Source organism: Megalops cyprinoides, chromosome 3 (assembly GCF_013368585.1).
Source record: "Megalops cyprinoides isolate fMegCyp1 chromosome 3, fMegCyp1.pri, whole genome shotgun sequence".
NCBI lineage: Eukaryota > Metazoa > Chordata > Actinopteri > Elopiformes > Megalopidae > Megalops > Megalops cyprinoides.
The window spans coordinates 14,559,108-14,581,233 of record NC_050585.1 but is presented as its reverse complement, the minus strand read 5'-3'; the positions used below and the strand labels follow the sequence as shown (position 1 = coordinate 14,581,233).

General features: G+C 51.0%; 1 protein-coding gene across 1 annotated transcript in view; it reads left to right on the top strand.

The window, feature by feature from the left end:
- The window catches only part of cux1a (cut-like homeobox 1a), a 152,318-nt gene that overhangs the window by 40,445 nt on the left and 89,747 nt on the right, over window positions 1-22,126 (top strand). Inside the window, exon 2 of the mRNA XM_036525813.1 lies at window positions 2,729-2,839. Coding sequence (XP_036381706.1) covers window positions 2,729-2,839 — 111 coding nt within the window. The remainder of the gene's footprint in view (window positions 1-2,728; window positions 2,840-22,126) is intronic.

Below are 22,126 nucleotides of genomic sequence, written 5' to 3'. Positions count from 1 at the left end.
AGTCCGGGCTGCGTGCACGGCGCCTTCTCCGCTGTAGCCGGTCGCGAACCCTCGCCGGCAGTTATGGAAACCAGACACGCTGCAGCTGATGGCCGTGATTTATGTGGGTGTGAGTGGTAAAAAATAAACGCCGCTGTTCGGAAGGCTTTTCTCCTGCAGGAATGAAACTGTCGCGGCGCGTGTGATGCATCTGTACGGTGTGCGTTTTGGGGAAACCGCCTGGCATTGCGGCGGTATGCAAGACTCTGAATTCCTGTTGATAAAAAAAGAGACGTAATTACCCTAAATATTCCCATGGAGTAACTCGGAGGGGTCCCAGAGTTGCAGCGAATTAGGATTTAGAAGCCTCCTGCTAATCAATTTTAAGTGATTAGCCAAATCGTTTGCATAATGGGCGTAATAGCAGCATCGGCTAATCAGTCTCGAGAGCCTGACTTGACAGGGGCTTGGGGGAAGATGTGTGTGTGTGCGTGTGTGTGTGCGTGCGTGTGTTTTTCCCCTCCCCTTTAGGAAAGAGAGAAGGAGGGGAGGGCCGAGGACTGAAAGAGGATACAGTCAGTGATGCGTGAGCTGCCCGGGGCTGGGTTTGCATGGCCGTTACCCCACTCGACCTGACCTGGCTGCATTCTGCACAGTGATGCAGGATCAGTCAGCCCAACCCCCGGCTCCGCTCGTGCTCATCGCGCGCGGATTACGGCGAGGCTGATCCCAGAACAGCCAGCCCGGGCCCCGGTCGCGTTCCCGTTAATGACGCGCGGACACTGGGCGGCTGATCTGGGGTCAGCGTGCGGCGGGGCTGCGGTCCCGCGCCCTGCGTGTGTTCCCTCGTCACGCAGCACGGGGCAGCAGAGCGGATGTAACGCGCTGCCTGCTGCACATCTGTGCCCTCCCCTCCTCTCCTATCCTCTCCTATCCTCTCCCCTCCCCTCCCCTCCTCTCCTCTCCTCTCCTCTCCTCTCCTCTCCTCTCCACTCTGCCGCTCTCTCTGCACTGCGGCGCAAGGTCAGGCCAGGCCTCCGAACACACACGCACACACTCATGCACACACACTGACAGACACACACACGCACACACACAACTCGCACATACATACACACAACTCACACACACACACTCACACATACACACACTCTCTCATACACACACACACATGCACACACACACACGCAGCAGGCCTGTTAGTGACATAACCTCAGGGCAGTGGTGCGGTCTCACAGCGGGGGTGACCTTGCTCAGGGGTTGGGGGCGATCCTGTTTCTGGTCCCGTTTCGGAGCATTGGGGTGGCAGGAAAGCTGGGATGTGCCGCATTTTCTGGGTGGCTTTTTCTGTTTGTCACACGCCACGGGGCCGATGGCAGACCGTGGCGAGGGTGTAGCTTCTTCCCCGCTCACCCTTTTGATTTGGGAACGTCAGACAACCTTGCAGCTTGCTGTCATTGGCTGAATGCTTTATTGCAGGCGGTGTCCTTCATTTGGTAACACACTTTGTTTTGCACAGCATGTAAATGCATTTTGAAGTTGCGTTTTAATAAAGTGGTTTATTTTTTTGGACTGACTCTTCCCTGAAGGGGTGCAGCGTAACCCAGCAGATGAGCGCAGCCGAGGAGGCGGACGAGTTTAGCAGACGTGAGGAGTATCGGGTGTAGGGTGCGTGTTAGCAGTTTCCTCAGCCCTGTGAAACGCAGTGATAATTGGACGATCACAGATGGGGAGGGGAGGGGGGAGCTGAGCCTAATTAAGTTGATTTGCTCCCTGCATCTGGCCCCCAGGTGTCAGCAGCTCTGTGGAGAGCAGCGAGAGAGAGAGCACAGGGGCCGGTCGTGCAGAAAGAGACGGAGCGGGGGACCGGTCACACGAAGGGGGGGGGAGAGACACCGATGTCATAGAGAGAGAGCAGGGCCAGGTTTCTGAGAAAGAGAGAGCGACAGAGAGAGAGAGAGAGAGAGTGGGGACCAGTCGCCCAGAGAGCGAGAGCTTTCATGGGTCGCTCAGTTGCCCAGCAGGCCTCAGTAAGGCCTGGTTCTGGCCTCTCCACTCATGTTCCTACAGTCTGCACCCAGCTGTTTGGCTCTGTCTTTTGCTTCTTGTTTGATGTGGGAAGAGCTGCCTCTCCCCCCGTTCTCCCCCTTTTCTCAGTCCTTTATGATCTTGATTGGTTTTGTCTCCGTGGCGTCAATTAATCTGAGCTCAGATGAGCAGATGGGCAGAGACTTGACGTCGATGTCCTTTTTTTTTGGTGGGGGGAAGCTCTGCGAGTGGCGTGCTGTTTGAAGTGTGAGGAATTTTTACAGGCCGAGTGAACGCAGCCCTGACCTGAGAGGGCTGTGCAGCATTTTCCATTTTTCAAACTCCGCTGCCCTGTGGGAGAGAGAGGAGATGCTCTGAGAGGACGAGGGAGAGAGGCACTCACTGGGAGCTCAGCTGAGGTGCTGTCAAGATGGATAGGACAGTGGATCTCAGCTCCGGGCTTTGCAGGGAGATCCCCCTCTCCCCCTCCTCCTCCTTCCCTCTCTCTTTCTCTCGCTCCCTCTCTCTCTCTCTCTCTCTCGCATTCCGCCACTCCATCGCCCTCTCGGAGCTTCCGTGCTGTCCTGGTGTTTCTTGCCAAGCTGCGGGAGAGCTGGGGGGGGATTCTCTTGTTTGTCTGCTTATGCAAATGAAGCCCCCCTCCTCCTCCTTTTTTTTTTTTTTTTTTTTTCACTCTTCCTTGTTGTGTCGCTGTTCACAGAGAGAACTGGACGCCACCGCCACAGCACTGGCCAACCGGCAGGATGAGAGCGAGCAGTCCCGGAAAAAGCTCATCGACCAGAGCCGCGAGTTCAAGAAAAACACACCAGAGGTGAGTGGCCCCTTTTTCTGCTTTACGCGCCGGGGGAGGGGTGTTTGAGTGTCCGGTGGGGGGGGGGGGGCGGGGTGTAAAACACAGGTTGCATCATACCCGGGCAGACATTTGGGGACACCCAGCATCAATGCATCCATTGTCCCCCCCCCACACTCATACCCCCCCCAGTCCCCAGGGGATTTGGTGCCCAGTGAAGCGGAGGAGACAGTGTCTTGTCTTCATTACCCCCTCATCATCCAGCATGTTTATTTACATGCGAACACTGCCGCCTCCTTATTCTGCCCCGTGTTTATCTTCCGCTTGACCAGTTTTACACAAATCCACTTGTTCTGAGGCCTCTGTACCCCGCTTCCCCCACACCCCTCCTCACCCCTCCTCACCCCCCCCCACACCCCTCACCACCACTGTATGTTTTTTTTTTTTTTTTTTGGTTCCATCACATCCAGCATTTCCCTGTCTAATTATCAGCCACATCTGGTTGGCGTGCTGAAAAGACCAATGGCCGTTTGGATGCTGATGGCCGTCAGTCGTCGACTGTAAGACCCTGATACGATACAGCGCCTTTTAGGGAATATTCTGACTGCATGATCAGTCAGGCCGTTGGCTGGGAAGTGCTGGAGTTTTTTTCTAAAGTCACGCACCAAAGTGTGAGTGAAATGTTAAAGGTCAGGCATTTGGCGTTACTATCATTGTTATTATTTTGATCATTATTATTTCTAGTAATTATTATTAATTGCTAGTTTTTAGTTTTAGTTTTATGAAGTGTAGTTTTCTGTTTGTTAGTCTAATATGTGGACATGTTTCATTGGAAGGTCCTAGAATTGTTCTTAGGATGCCCGCTTTTCAGATACAGGGCTTTTTGATATTGAGACCCCTAAAGTTGCAGTTACCCAGGCTGGCTTTTCTTGATTGGTCCTATCTACCTGCCGGTGATTGATGTCACTGCTCTTCCTGATGCTCCCATTGGTTGTCATCCGTGGGGTTTGAGCAGAGGTGGGCTGAGGAGCAGTCAGTGAGCGTTGTGCTGCTTCTCCATGTGGAAGAGGGCTGGTGCTGAGAGCAGTGGAGACTCGAGCGCTGAGGTGCGCCTCGCACAGTGGCGCTGGCTTTTCCACACTCGCCCTCGGTGTCTGAATGAAGTCATCTTCCCAAACCCGCTTGGCACAATGTGGCCTCGTTTTCGCTGCACTCCAGGAGTAACCCATGGTGGGAGGAAAAAACAGGCCTTTTTTAATATTCCTATCATGTCAAAAAATTCAAGTCTTTTTAAAGTCTTGTATCCAGGAGTGATATTTGACAGCTGGGCTGTGTGGATCATGGAGGTGCACTGGGGCCTCTCAGGTGCTGTAAGTAACTAAAGGGCTCTCCTTGTTTTAAACAGGGCTGGAACAGGGAGAGGTGCTCAGCCGTGACTGTATGAAAATGAGAACTGAAGGGTGTTAGAGGGTGGTTGGTTTCATTATTAGCATTAGCTGTTCTGCCTTTACTTATTCATTTTGCCCATTATTAATCATTGATTTTCTTAGTAGAGGCTCATTCTTGGAATAGTAAAGGTCTTGATCGCAGCGTGAGAGAGGTTGACCCGCAGTGCCTTGCTGCGGGACAGGGGTGCCTGGGTGAGGCCTGGATGGGACAGGTCCCAGCGAGGGCTCGCCCCCTTGTCCTCCACTGGCGAGCGGGTTCAAACTGGTGCGACTGCGGATTAAACTGGCTCGACGAAAGAGCAGTCTGCTTGAAGGTGGCAGTGAGGCGCTTGGGTGGAACCGTGCGGGTAGCTCTGGTAGCGTTTTTTTGCAGGAGGGCTGGTGGGACCAGGGCCTCGTTCTGCGGGACGGGTCGCTGTCCCGGCTCAGGACAGAGCTGCTCTCTCCCTGTCCTGCTGTGTCAGCACTAACCTCCGCTGACCTTTGACTCCTGCGAGCCCGCAGCTCCCTGACGCAGGGTGTCGGGTTGGTTTAATATTACCAAGGAACTGCGGAGAAATGAAAACAAACAAAAGGATGGGGGGGTGAGTGGGTGGGGACACACTTCATCCTTCCCCCCCCAATTGCGTAATGGCAAAGTTCGACAAGAGCAGGCAAAGTATTGAGGTACTTAACACGGGCAAATACGTTTTAATCAGGATTAGCTAGGGCTCAAATGTGTGCAGTTGTGTAATTGACTGGAATGAGGGGTGTCAGATTAATGGAATGGTGGGGGGGGGGGGGGGGGGGGGGGGGGCGGGGTGGCGCAAGGTTTGGGGGGTTTCTTGGGGTTTGTAGCATTTGTAGTGGAGAAGGAAGGAGCTGTTTTCAGATAAGGAGGGTTGCAGTGCGGATTGAGTCTGGACGCACCCCTCTCCTCCAGTATTTGGGTGTGCGGCCAGCCTTTTTTCCCGCCTTTGGCGTGAGGCCTGCCAGACCTGTGGAGCGGGGGCCCACCGTGTGTGCTCTTTGGCTCCCTGCCCTCGGGGAAGTTATCAATATGTCCTCTGGGCCTGGGCTGAAGGGCAGACGGGCCCAGCCTCACGTGGTGCGCTAGTTTATTTTCCTCGACGGTCGGAGCATACTTTAGCGGTGACCTTGAGATAGTTTATCAAACCCTGGTGTGTTTTATTTTCATTTAAAAGGAGCTAAGTTCTCAGTTTGGGGCCTAAGAAGACAAGGGACCACTAGAATGAGCCGGGGCAGGGCGGCAGTGTAGCATAGTGGTTAAGGAGCAGGACTCGTAACCGAAAGGTTGCCGGTTCGATCCCCGCTGGGACACTGCTGCTGTACCCTTGGGCAAGGTACTTAACCCACAATTGCCTCAGTAAATATCCAGCTGTATAAATGGATAACATTGTAAAGAACTGTAACCTATGTAAGTCGCTTTGGACAAAAGCGTCTGCTAAATGAATAAATGTAAATGTAAATCTTAAGACAGCATGTTACGCTCAGAGGCAGTTGGTGACATGGCGATGAACATACACGCATGGCAATGTGAAAAGGGGGGGTGTTTGAGACAATAGGCTTTGATGTCGCAGTCGCTGTAATTTGCTGCATTTCGAGGCTGGTTACATGGCGGCGGAACGTTCCTGAGGGATGGTTTTGGCTTGAACAGAAAGGCTGTCTTGAGTGTCTGAAGTCGCTCAGACCGCCATGTGCTAAACACCAGCCTTTGATTCGATTAGCTTGACAGTCGGTCAAGTAGTTTAATTTTAGCACATAAAGGGTGAGTTCTTTAACTGGGCGTGGGCTCTGCTAATGAAAATCACAGATCTTGGAGGGGGGGGTGGGGGGCACTACAGTCCATGTTGGAGAATGACTTGACTTTAAAGGAGAGTGCCACCAAAACAAAGTCCAAATTGGATTTGTTGTTTCACGCATTGGAAAATATTTGATTGTTGTCGTGAGATGAAATACCATAATATAGAATTCCGCGAAATCAGAAAATGACAAAATGTTTCGTGGCCCTGAGACCATACCGTGAAATCAGATTACCACGTGTCTTAGATTATGCTAATGATGATGAATGCTAATCACATTTTTTGTTACTGTTGGAACTGCTTCTTATTTATAGCAGCACCTTGTGACTCCGCTGTTAATTGAGAAGGATGGCAGAATAGCAAGTGGGGGGAATATTTTGTGATAATTTTGGACCGTAAACTCCATTTCACATGTCTCTTGAGCTGCACGTTGTCTCATGGCTACTTGGTAATGTTGGCGTATTCAATATATAGATATTAGGCAGTCTGCTCGGTGCCTGTTTGTCATGTGGGAAGATGTCGGATTGTTGGGGCCTACTACATGTTGTTGTAAGCCAAGTCACGTATTGCAGAACTTCTGTCCTATTTAGCAATTGCTGTAGCCTTTACGTGTGATACTCCCTGCCCAAACATGACATGACCCAAACAAAAACACTATTCAGGCGTGAGCTCCTTATACAAATCATATAATTTACAATATGATTTCATTATAATTTAGAGGCAACAGCTCTAAAGCAATAGTCTTATTTCTGCAACTCAGTTATACAATTCTAACGATCACGATGGTGATAATAATACACATTTCACTTTGTTTAGTTGCTTTTGTAAAGGCGAGAAGTTGCAAATGTGAACAGAAAGCTGTGAAATCAGCGGCTTATTTTCTGCACCGCATTCCTGTGTGGGGGGAAAAAGTAGCTGTTTTCTTTGGTACAATCGCTAAATCAATCCGTCAGTCCATTTATCTGAAATGGTATAAAACGCTGAGCTCAGTTTAGTTTGCCAGCCCTGACCCAGTCAGAAAGCACTCACGTGTCACATGGCTCATATCAGATTTACCTTTCAGCTTTTTTCCCACCGTTCTCTCCGTAATTTCCTGCTGTTAATGCATAGCAACCCCCTTTTGTGTGGAAACAGCACAGAGATGTAGGAGGGTTCGTTTTCTTTTTGTATTCAGCTGTAAAACACTAAGGCCTTTTGTATTTTGCGGGGTAACAATTGGGGAATTATTCATTGAAAGATGTCGTTATCGGTATGTGTTAATTATTAAGTCGTCAATTTATATAACAGATCTGTGAGAATGTATTTGGGGGGGAAAAAAAGCTCGGCGTGGTTCAGAATTTCGAACTGTAGGCCTTGTATCGCTGAAAGCGATGTTATTTTGTACGGACAGGCATGTTGCGGCGCTTCGGTTTTTATACCCACTGCTGTGTTTCAGTTTTGAAGTTTGTCCCTCCTCAGCCTCCCTAGTGTTTGCTTTGCTCAGAGAGAAGCTCACATTAGAATGTCAAGGGCCTGCGGATGCTTTATTGCTCTGAGTTCCTCTTTCCAGTGCTATCTTTGATCACGGTAGTCATCACTAACCCCCCCCACCCCCCAATTTTTCCTTTTCATTCCTTTTTTGTCTTGGCAAATTCCTCACGAGTTACCACTCCGCAGAGTGTTGATGAATAAATGGAAAATAAAAACCTGTTTTGTCTACAGCTCCCCAATAAATCAGGCTTCTTTTCCATTTAAAATGTCCAGGGCTGCAATTTATGTTTGAGCTTAATAACCCGTTACTAAATTAATCGTGCTGGGGCCTTTGGCTGGGAGGCTGTGTTCTCGGGGATTCTGTGAACTCGGTAAAAAATGATCTGGCTGCCTCTGCCCAGAAACTGAAGGCACAAGACATCAAGGGGTTCCGGCAGAGGGGAGGAAATTTCATCCTCTGTCGCTCGGAGCTGGAAATCCACCTTAATTACCGCGAGTTCACCGCGGCTCGGGCTGCCGCTTCCCACTCCCCGCATCGTTTCATCTCCACGCTCTTTCTGCCCGCGCGCTTTTAATGGCAGCCCTGCTTTCGTTATTTTGGCACTGTGTGCCCACTATAGCAACCCCCGATATGGTGTAGCTTGTCCCCCGATATGGTGTAGCTTGTCCACCAATAATGTGTAGCTTGTCCGCTGATATTGTGTAGCTTGTCCCCCGATATGGTGTAGCTTGTCCCCCGATATGGTGTAGCTTGTCCCCCGATATGGTGTAGCTTGTCCCCCGATATTGTGTAGCTTGTCCCCCGATATTGTGTAGCTTGTCCCCCGATATGGTGTAGCTTGTCCCCCGATATGGTGTAGCTTCCTCCTTACCCTCTGCTCAGAGCCCAGCTGACATACATGGCGATGGTAGGACCAAATCCCACCATGATCCAGCTCTTCATTCACCTTCAACGGGACACTTTTTTTATGGACGTCTTAGATCCGTCCTCCGTTCCACTCCAAGAACATAGTAATTGTGTCATTACCAAACGAAGTTGAGCGATTATTCCCGTCACTTAGTTCATTTTCTCAGCAGGCAGAAATGACAGAGACCTCTGAAAGATCATTTAGCAGTGGGGATGATAGATTTAAAAAAAAATATTTGCTCTTCAGTTAAACACTAAGCTGTACATTCCTGTCTCACTGGTCTTATTCTCCCTGACCGTATTCGCATCATCAGCTTTTCCGTTTCTCCTTCTGTACACGGAGGCAAGTCCTCAACGGAGATCGCCGATCACCCCATGTGTGGTTTTCCCAAAAGACTCTGCAGCTCTGTCCAAATTTCTTTCCCATCACCCTGCACATCCAGAATTGACTGCGAGAGCCTTTTAAAAAGCGTCGCTGCTGGAAGCAGGTGCAGGGAGGGTGCCGCGCACGCCAGAGTCGCCAGCCGACAGGGGAGGCTCTCAGAACTCTCCAAGCACGTCATCTCAAAGAAGGTTAGCGGGCACCTGAGCTCTCGGGAGATTACCGCTAACCTTTGAGGGTTTGTCAGGTGGCATTTGAATGTGATCTTTCCCTCATGACCGTCAGAACCCTTTCGGGAAGGGCTGAATATTAAACGGCCTGTGAAATATGAATGGGGGAAAGCGAATTCGCTGCACTGCTGAAACGTGTTGGGCGTGTTTTCGTGACGCACGGACACGGGCTCCAGGTATGCATCGCCCCGCGTCGTGGTGTTAACATGTAAACACGGTTTACCCGGCTGACGTCACATGCGAAAACTCCTCCCCCTGCGAAGGCTTGTCAACGTGTGGCCTTCCACAGCTTATGTTTTTAGCAGGCCATTTTGTACCCTGTGGGGATTATTTGATCGGAAAAGGAAGCAGACTGGGTCTCTGTACCTCACCTGTGGCTACCTGAAAATCCAGATCGCATTTCCATCTGTCAGGAGGCAGGCCAACACGGCTGTCCCTTAGCAAGCTGCCAGAGCAACACTCCAGACTCATTGTGCAGTTCCTATAAATGTTGTTTCAGCAGCACAGCTGTTTCAGCACGGCTTTAATTCCTCCTCAGAAGCGCCTTCGCAGTTCCTGTGTGTTACACGTTTGAGCTCAGAATATGTTAGGTGCATTGATAGTGCTAAGCCTCTGGAGAATTTGTGTTTGTCCTTGTTTTCCCCTAAACTGCCTGGCAAATGCTGTTAGTCAGACGCAAGTTGGCCTTTGATGGAAGCTTGATTTGTAGCGTTAACGGGCAGCCAAAACCATGCATGTTAAAAGGGTGTTTATAACCCAGTGAAAAACTGTCTAAATGATTTCTCTTTTTTTTTTTCGACTTCAGTAAAGAGCGCATGGCAGATGCTGGAAAGGCTTGTGACAAGGACTCTATGAATAGACTTCTTTCCTAAGGAAGTGGAATCTTTTTTTTTTTTTTGTCTCAGTATGTATGCCTTTCTTCCCATCCCCCCCCTGCAGTTGTCTTCCAGCTTATCTAAGGTAGAAATGCTTTACGAGGTTGTGTGAAAGCGCTGAAGAGTAGATTTGTGGGGGTTTGGGACTCTGGTCTTGGGGCTACCCTCGGTAAAGGTCCCCTCCCTTGACCCCCCACCCTCCCTCGGGGTCCCGCTGCCTGCGATTAGAAGGCCCGACGGCCCGAGGACGTGACGCTCGACGCGGAGGGATTTCGGAGGCTGCCAGGGCAAATCAGAAGGAGCAGTAAAGTGAGCGTTCCTGACAAAGTGAATATAGTAATTAGGGCTGACTCGCTGGCGCGGTGCCCGCCGCGGCTGACTGGCGTCTCGCACAGTTAATTATAGCTCTGTTTAACACGGCGCAACGATATTTACCAGTGAGACAGTGAGAAAACCCCAGTGCGGACGCCGCGCCGAAACAAGCTATTGATTTAAGAGGCGTTCCGCGTAATCGGCTCTGACTCAGGAATTTGGGAGGAAGGTGGGACAGGGAGCTGGATCTCGACCGGTAAGGCCTCCAGCCGGGCGCTGTCGGAGGGCAGGGGAGGGCGGGGTGGGGGTGGGGGGTGTTGTTCAGCCAGGTGACGCTGTTTGTTCCCCCAGAGACGCCCCATCCAACCGACTGTGAAGCAGAAACGTGTGACGCCATTCGGCCTGCTCTAGCACAGCGCTCAGGAACAAGGCAGCTCAAGTTTGCAGGATTGCAGCCTTGCGACTTATTCCCAGTTATTCAGCTGCTCAGCAAGCAGTTATGAGTGCAGGATGTGGGCTGCGATGTGTGTTGGAAAACGGAGGGGGGTGTTGGAGGGGTGGAGCGGGGGGCACTGTGGGGGGTGAGCAGACCTGCACTAAGCCCCACACAGAGGTTTCTCATGGACAGTGGGAGCTGTGGGAACCCCCTGCCGTCGCTCAAACAGGCGTCTGCGTGTCCCCTTGCGAAAACTCCACGAGGTGCTTCAGCGGCCTGCCTGTACCTGAGGAGTGAGTCACACCACAGCGGCAGCGGTACCACTGCGATGTACTCCCACAGACCAGTGTGGGGGACCTGCCGCGGTGACCTCAGCTGAATGTCTGCCAGTCCTTCCACAAGAAAAGGAGGGAAAAAAAGAAAAAGAAAAAAAAAAAAGAGGTGCCTCCCACACTGAGCCGTAAATCTGAGTTTTCCACACTGCACTTCTCCTGAAAGGCTCAAAAGAAGGGGAGATTTCGCTGATAGCCCCGTCCTTAAGGGGAACGTTCCCACGCCAGTGTGGTTGGATTCTCAGATTTCCCATGCCGAAGGCCTCCTCTCCCCTCTCCTCAGACAGCGTCCATCGATCACGGAACTCTCCATCACAGATATCCTCTGTAAAGCTCTTTGAGAAAGAACATGTTGATTTTTTTTTTTTTTTCGAGCAGATGAACCAGTGAACTGGCTGTTTGTTGCCTCCTGACTTTTAGTTTGTTTTGACTCAGGCAGTTGGGCCTACGCAGCCAGCACACACATCCTGCCTCGTTTTTATGCCGAAGTGAGTACTGGGAGTATTGTATAACATCACGCACTGTGTCAGCTAATTGAGTCTGAACGCTTATACTGTTTACAAATAATGCTGTTACATGTGTGTTTTTACCAGGTGTCTGACACTCTGGAGCGTGTGGTTGGTATTTTCATGGTTGTTTTCCATGATGTCCTTATATGGGCAAATGAGTAATAGTAACTGTCTGTGTAATCGTTGCAGGTTTTTGATTACAGCAACTTTACAGACGGAGTCAGTCTGGAGCCCCCATGTTGTGTTTGTTAAACAAGTTATGATACAGAGGGCTGTTATTGTGTTGTCCTGCCTCACACGCTTTAGTTGGAAGTGTACAAACTCTATCAGCAGTGGTGTCGGACTGAATCTCAGGGCCTGGGCCTCGTGTGAATGTGTAATTTGGTACCAGATCAGGGCTCATCAGGAGCTCGGAAATACCCTTATAATGGTTAAAGTGGCGGGCCGCCAAATGCCGTGGTAAATCCCAGGATGTGCCCAAATTTGAACATACAGTACCGACTCCTTCAGAAGAGTGCGAGCAGGTATTTAATTCATTGGCAGTGAGATCATTCCGCCGTGTGCTCCTCAGCGAACAATGAGAGGGATTTCCTTTCAGTTGTTGTCCTATTGTCTTTCTATCGCGCCGCTTCCCCCGTTCACGGGCACACTGCTTGTAGAAGGGAAATTTGCATATCGCAGATCCACACTCTGTGAAGCGGGACATTGGAGCAGTGGCTATGTTTAAACAGTCTGTATAAACAGTATTAACGTTTCAGTGTGGTCATTGCACATAAACAGCCAGACCGTAAGAAACCTTTGCAGCTTGACGCGGTTTTGTCCAGGAGAGTACTTGCTACAAGGTTTCCGTGGGTCATGGAGTTTCTGGAATGTTAGGGAACTCGGACGTGAGAATTCCAGTAACAGAAAATCAGGGAGTTTTCATTAAAATACTGATGTGGTCTCATATTTGGGTTCCCATATAGAAACAAATTATACTTCACATCTATTTCATAGCATCCATAAAAAAAAAGAAATAAAAAATTCCTCTACTGTACTGCAGTGTTGCTCTGAACTTGCTGGTTCGCATGGCCATTGTCCTAGACTCTTACAGTTTTCTCTCTACAGCCGTTTCAAACTGGTTAAGACTGATCTCAGTGAAACCTGCTGAAACTAGTTATAAAAAACGGTCTTGCAGTCAGCTGCCTCTCCAGCACAGGCGAATGACCTCAGTATTGACTTTTTTTCAGGGCTTGCCCAGGTTAGGGAGCTGCAGCACTTAGTTTTGGCCTGAGGTCATCAGCTTTTCAGAAAATCATCCCTTTGCCAATCCATTCATTATCCATTCATTCATCCTTTGAAATCCTTATTCCTGCATTTTTTGGGGAATTGTGATTAAATATAGTAGTTTAGTGTTAGTTTAATGTAGACCTGTATAATACAGCTATGCTGCTCATAAGGAATAGCCTTAATTAGGGATCAAAGTTATGACATTTACCTTTTAAGTCCATCTCCATAGGCAAATGAGCTCATTTTAGTCATGGAAGGAACAAGTCTCTCCCTAAAAACAAAAAAAATAAATCATATTGAATCATCTACATTGCTGATGCATTTCTTGTGCTGAGGTTAGAAAAAGTATTGGTTTGTAGACTTAAAGGACTGCAGTAGCCGTGTTTTACATTTGAATTTGATTAACTTTTAACTATTAAATTTTATTAACTTAACGCCTTTTCTTAAAAATATGGCAATTTTAGTTGTAATATCCATTACCTAAATGCTTTAGAAAGAAGTCATGGAAAGTTTCTTCAACTGTCATGGAAAATTTAAACCGCCAGGGAATTTTTAGTGTGGAGCAAAACATAGGAACCCTGTTCATAATTTCTTCTGTTTAGACACACGGCAAGCATTTTTCATGTCATTCAAAACTAGCGCGCTACCTTACCAGATTGTATCGGATCCCAGTCGTGAAAGTGTTATGTATGTGCGTGTCTGATATGTGGTCGCCGTCGGAGAGTGGCGTCTGCTGCAACAGAGCGGGAAGCGGGGTTCGGAGCGGGAGCGCGTAATTCGGTTTGCGAGGGAGTACAGTTGGCACCACATCAGACGGGTTATGTCATGCGTAATCTGCTATTCAGATGGAAGTCCAAGTCAATAATTCGGCAGAGGAAAAGGAATAGACATTTAATACTTAAGACTAATAAAAGCGAAGGGCTTACAGGCTGTTTACCATCCCCCCTTCCCCCCCTCCCCAGAGGGGCTGACCCCAGGGCCGCGAGCGGAGTCAGACGCGGGTCAGACGGCCCGTTCCCCCAGCACTCCTCAGCTGTCTGTGGGAAGTCTCCATTTTCAGGTTCACCTAGCAAATGTGTCCTACGTGCCTCGTACTTGATTGTGTTTCACAGCTGGATCGCCCGGCTCCAAATCCCTCTTGGAAGGGAAAGGAGAGAGGAGTATGCGGGTTTGGCTGCGTTTGCCGTTTGCCATTATAATGCCGCGGCTCTTTTATTTTAAGGGTTTTGTGTTTTGTGTTTTTTTTTTTTTAATCTTGTTTTTTATTAATGCACTGGTACAGTGTGTATCTGCCTGAAGGATTTGGTCCATCTGGTGTGCTAATATCGGTTTGATAGCGGAGCAGAACTGACAGGACTTGAACGCGGGCCACGTCCTCTTCCTCTGGGCCTGGTGATTAGCTGAGTTCCAGAAGGCCCCCCTGGAGAAGGACCGCTCGTGTGGAGGGCCGTCCGGGGGGCGAGGGGGGGGGGGGGGGGGTGTCGTTCTCTGCGGCCTCTTCCCTGGACATCTCACAGTGTCAGGACACGGGGCAGCGCACGCCAGACCTCGGCCTAGACCTCCCATCCTCCTCCAGTACGTGTCGGACTTCCTGCATCTCTCTGTTTTGGGGTTCCCGCAGAAACACCTTTAGTGGAGTCCGTGCCATGAAGCCATTTGGGTTTGTTCAGTTGGCTTGGCACGTTTTATTGGGCTTTTTTGTTTGGCCCTGAGTGCGAGACATTGAAAGACCTGCGGGTCCAGACTGTGCGTTGGCCCGGCCGTGTCAGCACCAGTTCTGCCGGGGTATAGTGCTCCCCCAGAGGGGCTCTGCAGGATGTCCTCCATGGTCAGAGGATGAGCAGTCCATACTGTCCTCCTTTATTTCAGCAGGACCCCATCCTTTGTGTTGTTATTTTCTTTCCGTTTCCATCGCTCTGGCCTTAATCATTAACGAACGCAGCATCGAAGACAAACTGCACTGAGGTCGCGCACAGAGGCCGCTTTGTTCGTTATTCAGACGAGCAGAACCGCCGGAGTGTATCATGCCTTTTAGGTTGAACATCTTCCCGATGATGCGGCGGTAATGGATTAGAGCCGCGGCGCCGTGGTACCGCAAGCCTGTGTTCCCTCCCGACCGCTGCGCTCTGCCACCGAATGGCGTCCGGTGGTCCCGTCGCATCGCGGGGCAAAACCACTGTCCAGAACTTTCTCTGCCGTTGTCCCCCTGTGGTGGAATGAACTTCCACACCTCATCCGTTCTGCTGAGTCCCTCTCTGTCTTCAAGAAACATCTGAAGACACAGCTCTTCCGCTCTCTCACCTGAACACCTGAAACGCTACCAACTAAAGGAATTTCTTATGTCTCAAAATGGTTTCCTATTTAACTACAAATAAGTAACGTAATGGTTTAATGCATTCTTTATCTCTACCAGCTAGCACGTACCATTAAAACCTGGTCATGCAGCGCGTCTAATATTGTTACTCCTTGTGGTTTTTCGCTTGTGTTGTACTCTGCCTCACTTGTAAGTGGCTGTGGATGAAAGCGTCTGCCAGATGAATAAATGTAAATGTGATGTAAATGAGCTCCCGCGCGGCGGGAGGCTTTCGGCGGGGCGGGCGCGCTCGCCGCGGGGACGGTCCCCGTCGCGGTAGGCCCCCGCCGCACGCCAGCCCCGCGCTCCGCCGCGCCTCATCCATCTGTCCCGCCTCGCGAGTCCCTCCCGCGCCGCACGCTGGCGCAGATAGCAGCCCTGCCTTCCTCACTTTCTGTCTGTTCCCCTCCTCAGGAGGAGCTTACGGCTTACCTTGCTTCTGGGGAGGGGCAGGCGGGAAGGGTTAGAATAAAGAAGAATAATTCCCTGAATGTTCTTAACTGACAACTCTGGGAAACGCTGAAATGCCGGTCTGGCTCAATTGTTTTAACTTGAGTGAGCACTTTCCTCAGCGCGTCACCTTGTCTGTAAAGCTGGCACACTTGTTGGCTTCCGCTGTTTCCAGTTAGTCATTTATTTATTCATCCGCCCTTATCTGCAGCTTTAAAACACTCACCGTGGATAATAAAGCAATTCATTTATTCAGTTCCTTCGTTGCAGCCCTCTGTTCAGAATTCTCACCTGCTTATCAGGACCTCTTTATCAGCGACGTGTAAGACGCCGCCTTAATGTGGTTCACACACGTGCAGCGGCATCACACGTTTCGGGTGCCCCAGCTACATCTGTGCTTTGCCACAGCTGCGTTCCTCATCATATTACTAACCAGGGTCGAAATTTTCATCTTTGATCTCCATTGTTTGAAGGTCAGGTCATAGCTGTAGCAAAAATCATAACATGTTGGTGAGCTATGAGTGAAATGTGTAAAGGAACTTGGGCCTGTATGTTGTGCCAGAATGTCATTCGCAAACAAAAACATGTCTGTGCGAATCGATTGTAAAAAAAGATATATGGCAGTTGTGGCTGTGGCATATTATGACGGTCGTCGGTACTATACCATCTCTCAGGCCTCATTGCTTTGTCAGCTTCTCATGTTTTTGGTTTTCTGATGTAAATCCGTCCCGTTTCGGAGTTATTTGTGAGATTTTGGGGTCATTAAGCAGATTGCTCAGTGGCTCGTTCCTCTTTCTCTAATCGGCGTAGTGGCAGAATCTTTGTATGAGTGCACCATATGCTCACGCATCACTTTGCTCGCGAATGCTGTCCGCTTCACAGCGTCCCGTGCTGAAACGAGTGCTGTCCCCGTGTTTCGGAGAGCCGCTCACCTGGTCTGTGTGCACAATTTGTAACATTGTAATCTTGAGAAATTTAGTTGCCAGTACAGCAAAAGTAGAACAATAAAATAAAGTGCCCGGTGCTTGTGAATGCTGCACCCACCTACCCGGGGTTTTCCCACACTGCGAGCCGAGTTTGTTTTTGAGCGCCTTGGATCCAGATGGAGCCGAGGGCCGCAGATCTGATGATTGGGGTGGAATTGGATATGTGCTTCCTCTGATCGCGCAGCCTGAGCGCGGGGGCAGTGATTGCGGAGCGCCGGGCTGTCAGGGTCGGGGGGACTGGGAATCGCCCGGCCCCCCCCCCCCCCCCCCCCTCCCAGAATTCCGCAGGGTCGCCTCTCCTCCTCGGCTAACCCGGGCGGCTCAGGCCATCCGTCTTCCTGTGTCGGCGCTGTCGACAGCAAATCCGTCACGGAGCCCTCCCCTCCCCCCTCGCCAAACCTCCCCTATCCCCCTACCCTTACCCCGACCCCCACCCCCTCCCTGCCACTGACAGCCAGTCTGGCCAGATTAGGAGGAGGCTGCCCTGTGCAGCCCGGCGTGGCTGGGCCCTGCTCGCTCTGGAATCCAATATCACTGCTACAGACATGCACGAGGCCGTCCCAGGGGAGTCCAGGCCTGCCTCTACCCTCAGACAGAGGACCTGCGACCATCCCCCCCCGTCTCTTTCCACCCAGGCTTTAGCCGCTTCCCACAGTTTTGCATGTCATCCAGTGTCATTTCTTGTAAAACCGTGTAGCTGAATGTGCAAAGCTGCTAATTGCGGAGGTGTTCTGAACGGGAGGAGCATCAGCCTCCGAGCCTCACACCAAGAGCGCCCGCAGTTCATCCATATGCTGCAGGTGTGAAAGGAAGCGACAGAATTAACCTGGGTGGTAGCGAGGCTCTGGAATCATCTGGCAGAATTCTGACAAGAGGGTACACACTGTGTGTGTGTGTGTAGCTTGTACCTCGCCTGGCTAACCATTGAAACCTGGTCATGCAGCGCTTCTGATATTGTTGTTTCCTTATGTTTTATTTTTTATTTTTTTTTTTTTTGTACTCCACCTCACTTGTAAGTGGCTTTGGTTAAAAGTGTCTGCCAAATTAATAAATAAAAATACATAACTGTGTGTGTATGTGCGCACATGCGTGCGTGCGTGTGTGTGTGTTTGCGTACTTGTGTATGAAAGCCAGAATGTGCAGTATGTGCATGTTTGTGTATGTTTGTGTGCGTGTGCTCCAGTGCGTGTGCATGTGTGTGTCTGTGAGACGTGCCAGGCCAGGCCCCTCTCTCCCTCTGTGGGTGGGCGGGGGGTGTGGGAGGGTTTCATGGGGCAGGGGCTCGGGTGTCGGGTGTCGGGTGGGAGGCTGGCCACTGTCACCCAGGGCGCGGGGGGGGGAGCGGTCGTCACACAGCCCCCGCAGTGGGGCTCTGTTTACACAGGATCCACTTACAACCAGTCAACAGCGGGCTTGTCTTCTCTGCTCTTTTCAGCGGCCTGCACCGACGCAAACACCGCGTCAGACGGACGACCCCAGCACCCCGGGGGGGGGGGGGGGGGGGAGTCTGTCGCTGGGTGTCCGCAAACGCTCGGTTTTCACCTGCGCCGCTCTGGAGGCCCTCGGGTCCCGTCACAAAGCGCCGTGTGCCGGTCGCTCTCTCCAGAGCCTTAACGTCACACCGCTTCCAGAGAGTGGCTGGCAAGGAGAGACCGTTTGCGGATCACTTTCGCTTTAATCTCCTGTCCTGTTGTGTGCTGTAAATTGTCTTACGACGTTTAGCAAGCAGATACAGGCGATAAGAAGGAGAGAAGCTCCCGCGCGGCAGTTAGCTGTAGATTTAGGGGCTGTGGGTTCTACAGATTTTTTCTGGAAGTGAAGGCAGAGCCGGGGGCGCGGGTGGGATGGGGTGAGGTGGGGTGGGATGGCGGGGAACATAATCAGAGTTCGGACGGACGGTTCACGGCTGCACGTTTCTGAATCTTTTTCTACCCTATGCCAGCTGTGACTTCTCTGATGTCGGGTTGGTTTCGGTGTCCTCGTGGCTGAAGGTGCGGGTCACAGAGTTCAAGGTCACGCTGATAATTACGGCTCCAAAAGCAGCGTCTCTGTGGGGAGGCCTCTTCAGAAGCCATTAGCATGAAGCGCAGCAGCCAGAGGGGGGCTCGGTGGGGTGTTCTCAGGAATGAGAGGAATGCCTGCCGCTATCGCTGAACTTGTATATCTAAAATGATGATCCTTCCCCCCGCTTATGTCTCCCTACCCCCCACACTCTTGGAGTACGGGTGAGGTATTTGGAAACGAACCCCAGAGAAAGTTTCCAGTTGGATGTAGGAGGAGCAGGCTCAGAGCAGACCCCCGTATGTCTGACGAATGCAATAGGCTGGTTCCTCTAGCCAGGTGCTTTCCGCGGGCTGGTCTGCTTGTTTATGTGTTTGTTTTTCGGATAAGCACATTCGATAGCTTTCAAAGCCCAGGCAGTGCGGGGGGATTACGGAGCAGCCGGTGTTATGTGGGCCCAAATGCTGATAAGACCTCTGCGGTCGAGTCTCTCGGTTCTCTCAGCAGCGGTGGATTTGAGAGAGAGCACCCCTCCCCTTCAGAGATTCCACCGCCTCGTCCTGCTTCCGCACAGCTAATGAGGTTAGATTGCTGTGTCAAGTGTGCAGGTCGCCCGATTGTGGAGAAGACTGGAGCCTGGCTCAGGCTCTCGGAGGTAGCGCCAGGGCAGAGCAAGGCTAGAGATGACCCTTTCCCCCTCATTTTAAGCCCCGCCCTCTCCTTCTCGGTCCAAGCCCTGCCCTCTCCCCCTTCAGTCCAGGCCCCGTCCTCACCCCCTTTGATCCAGGCCCCGCCCTCACCCCCTTTGATCCAGGCCCCGCCCTCACCCCCTTTCGTCCAGGCCCCACACTCTCCCTCTCGGCCCAGGCCCCGCCCTCTCCCTCGGTCCACCCCTGCCCTCTAGGTATCCCAGGCCACAGGCCATTAGCAAAGAACAGGTGTGTATTTTTAGCACCAAAAAAAAAAAAACCCTCCATGACTCAATGTGATTACTGTTTGCTTGTGGATGTAATGGAATTTGCGCTGCTGAATACAGTAAGACCATTATTATGAACGATAATATTGTTTCTGTCGGTGGGCAGACTGAGGCAGGATTTTCCACTGACTGCCGCCATGGTTATTCACCTGCAGTGGGGAGTCCCCCCCCCCCCACCACCAAAACAGATGACGTTTCCCCCGTGACATACGAGCTCCTTTTCGACATGGCGTCCTGGAATGACATGAAAGAGGCCCTCGGAATAAATCCCAAATAATGTAAACAAAATGAGCCATTGTTGTGGAAACAGCCCTTTGGTGGCCTTTGAGGAGGTGTCATGTTCTGCTTTACCTGAGACAAACTTTTTCTGGACTGTTTTAAGAGGAATTTGAGTGTGACTTTCACTTGGGGGGGATTTTTTTTTTCTGTAAAATGAGTGCATTTGATCTATCAACTGGCAGTAAATGTATCAACAAGGCGGACCCTGAGTCAAAATGGTTATTTTTAGTTTTCTGACAGGGTTAGTAAGTATAGGGTTCTATTTGGCGGTTTCTTCAAAAAATTTCCCCTCCCTCAGCGATTCTGGACACGTTAAATTATGATGAAAAGTTGAACATTTTGCATGTCTGTCTGTGATCTCTGTTTGGCTTGAAATCAGTCTGAGATAATTTTCTTTTTTTTTATTTGGCTTGTTCACCAAAAGCTGCAGGAAGCTTGGAGGTGACCTTGTAGTATTACTGTGGTGTATATTCTGATGGTGTCCACTGGCATAAGAAATGTGTTATTGTTTACTTAGAAATGTTAACTGCCGTATCTTGCCTGGAGGGGCTGTTTGCCTGGTCCTCGCAGGCCATCTGTCTTTGAAAAGTCCCATGCCTTGAGAAAGGCAAGCGTCTTGACCTGTATCCATCCACCAATCTCTGCTCTCCTAGGTTTAGTGCCTGGTTGAGACAGACTGGATACAGACGTGTTGATACTAGTTCTCTGTCTAACGTTGTGAAAGGGCCCTGCTGGGGTGCCAGCAGGAAGGAGGGTGTCTGTGATGTCTGACAGGAGTGTGTGAGTGTTTGTATGAGTGTGTGAATATGAGAGCATGCGTGAGGGGGTTAGTGTGAGAATTCATGTATGTGACTGAATATATGTATATGTGAGTAAGCGTGTGCATGTGTTTAAGTCAACGTGTGAGTAACTCTGAGTTTGCGTGCGTGTGTGTGTATGCGTGTGCGTGTGTGCATGCACGTGTGAGAGTGTGTGTGTGCATGTGTGTGTGAGTGTGTGTGCGTGCGTGAGTGTGTGTGTGTCTAGTGTGTGTGTGTGTCTAGTGTGTGTGTGTGTGTGTGCGCGCGGCAGCGTCACATCTCCGGCCTCCTCGGCCTCTCACTGCTGCTGCTGATGAGTCACTGTCTGTGAATGCAGCCATCCGTGGACCCGAAGAGTGACGTTAATGTGTTTACTCTGTGTTTGTTCTCCAAATTATAGCGGGGCAGCGTGACCTCCTAATGGAGTCCGGGGCTCTGTCCTGCCCCCATTATTCCCCCTGCCCGCGGTCACCCAGCTCGCCCAGCTTATTAAGCTCTCCCACAGAGTGCGCGCGTGCGTGCGTGTGTGTGCGCATGTGTGTGCATGCGTGCGACGATCAAGAATCAACTGCTGACTCTGTGAGTTCCCAGGTGTCTTCTGGGGCTGTTGTGGAGTTTTCACAACACTCGTTCCACTTACGAAGCAGAAAAAGTCAGGCGGCTGGCAAATGCTGATGCTGCAGTTAACAGCGCGTGCCGCTCCCGGGATTGGCCCGCCCGTCCGACCGCGCTGAGGAGCGGCTCTCTCTCTCGGGTTACTGGTAAACCCGCCGGTGTTCTGGATCGGAAGACGCGAGGTCACTCCGCCACGCTGAGGGTCGGGGTGGCTCCGACTGGTGTCTGTCCTGACCGTTGAGAATTTTAATGTTACCTTCAGCGGAGAACGTGGCAACGAGCACCTCGTCTTCAAGAAGAAGTTTGAAGCCTCCTCTAAACTTAACTCTAACGTCGTCTTCCCCCCCGACAAACACCGCTCCCTTTCATAAAGATTTACCACAGATTTCCTGTTGCAATAGTCACTTTTATGGGCTTAACGTCTTAAACCATCAGAACTCGTTACGTCTGACATGTCCCCCCCCAGCTGCTTGGCTCTGAGTGAGAGCCTCCTGGTTGTCTCCTTATGGGGGACTGAGAGGACCGCTGGGATGAATTTTGGGGGGGGGGGGTGTGAGCGGAGGCTCGGCCATGCGGGGGCAGGGGTGGGGGTGGGGTGGGGGAGACCGAGACGAGCGGTCCGGCTTCTCCTTTTGTTCCTGTTTGACGCCGGGCCATGGCACCTGTTGCAATCGCTCGGGCGAAGGCTGCCAAGAGAAATAAACACGATTGAAAAATTCTGGGCGCCCCTCTCTGGAAATCTGATTTCAATAAGTCAGCTTGAAAAGGACTTTGCAAGGTTGCGGTTTCACTGTCGAGCGGGCGCCGCCGTCGAATTAAACATTAAACAGATGCATTTATTTATTTACTCTCTCCCGCTTGCGTTTCCAGTGCCGC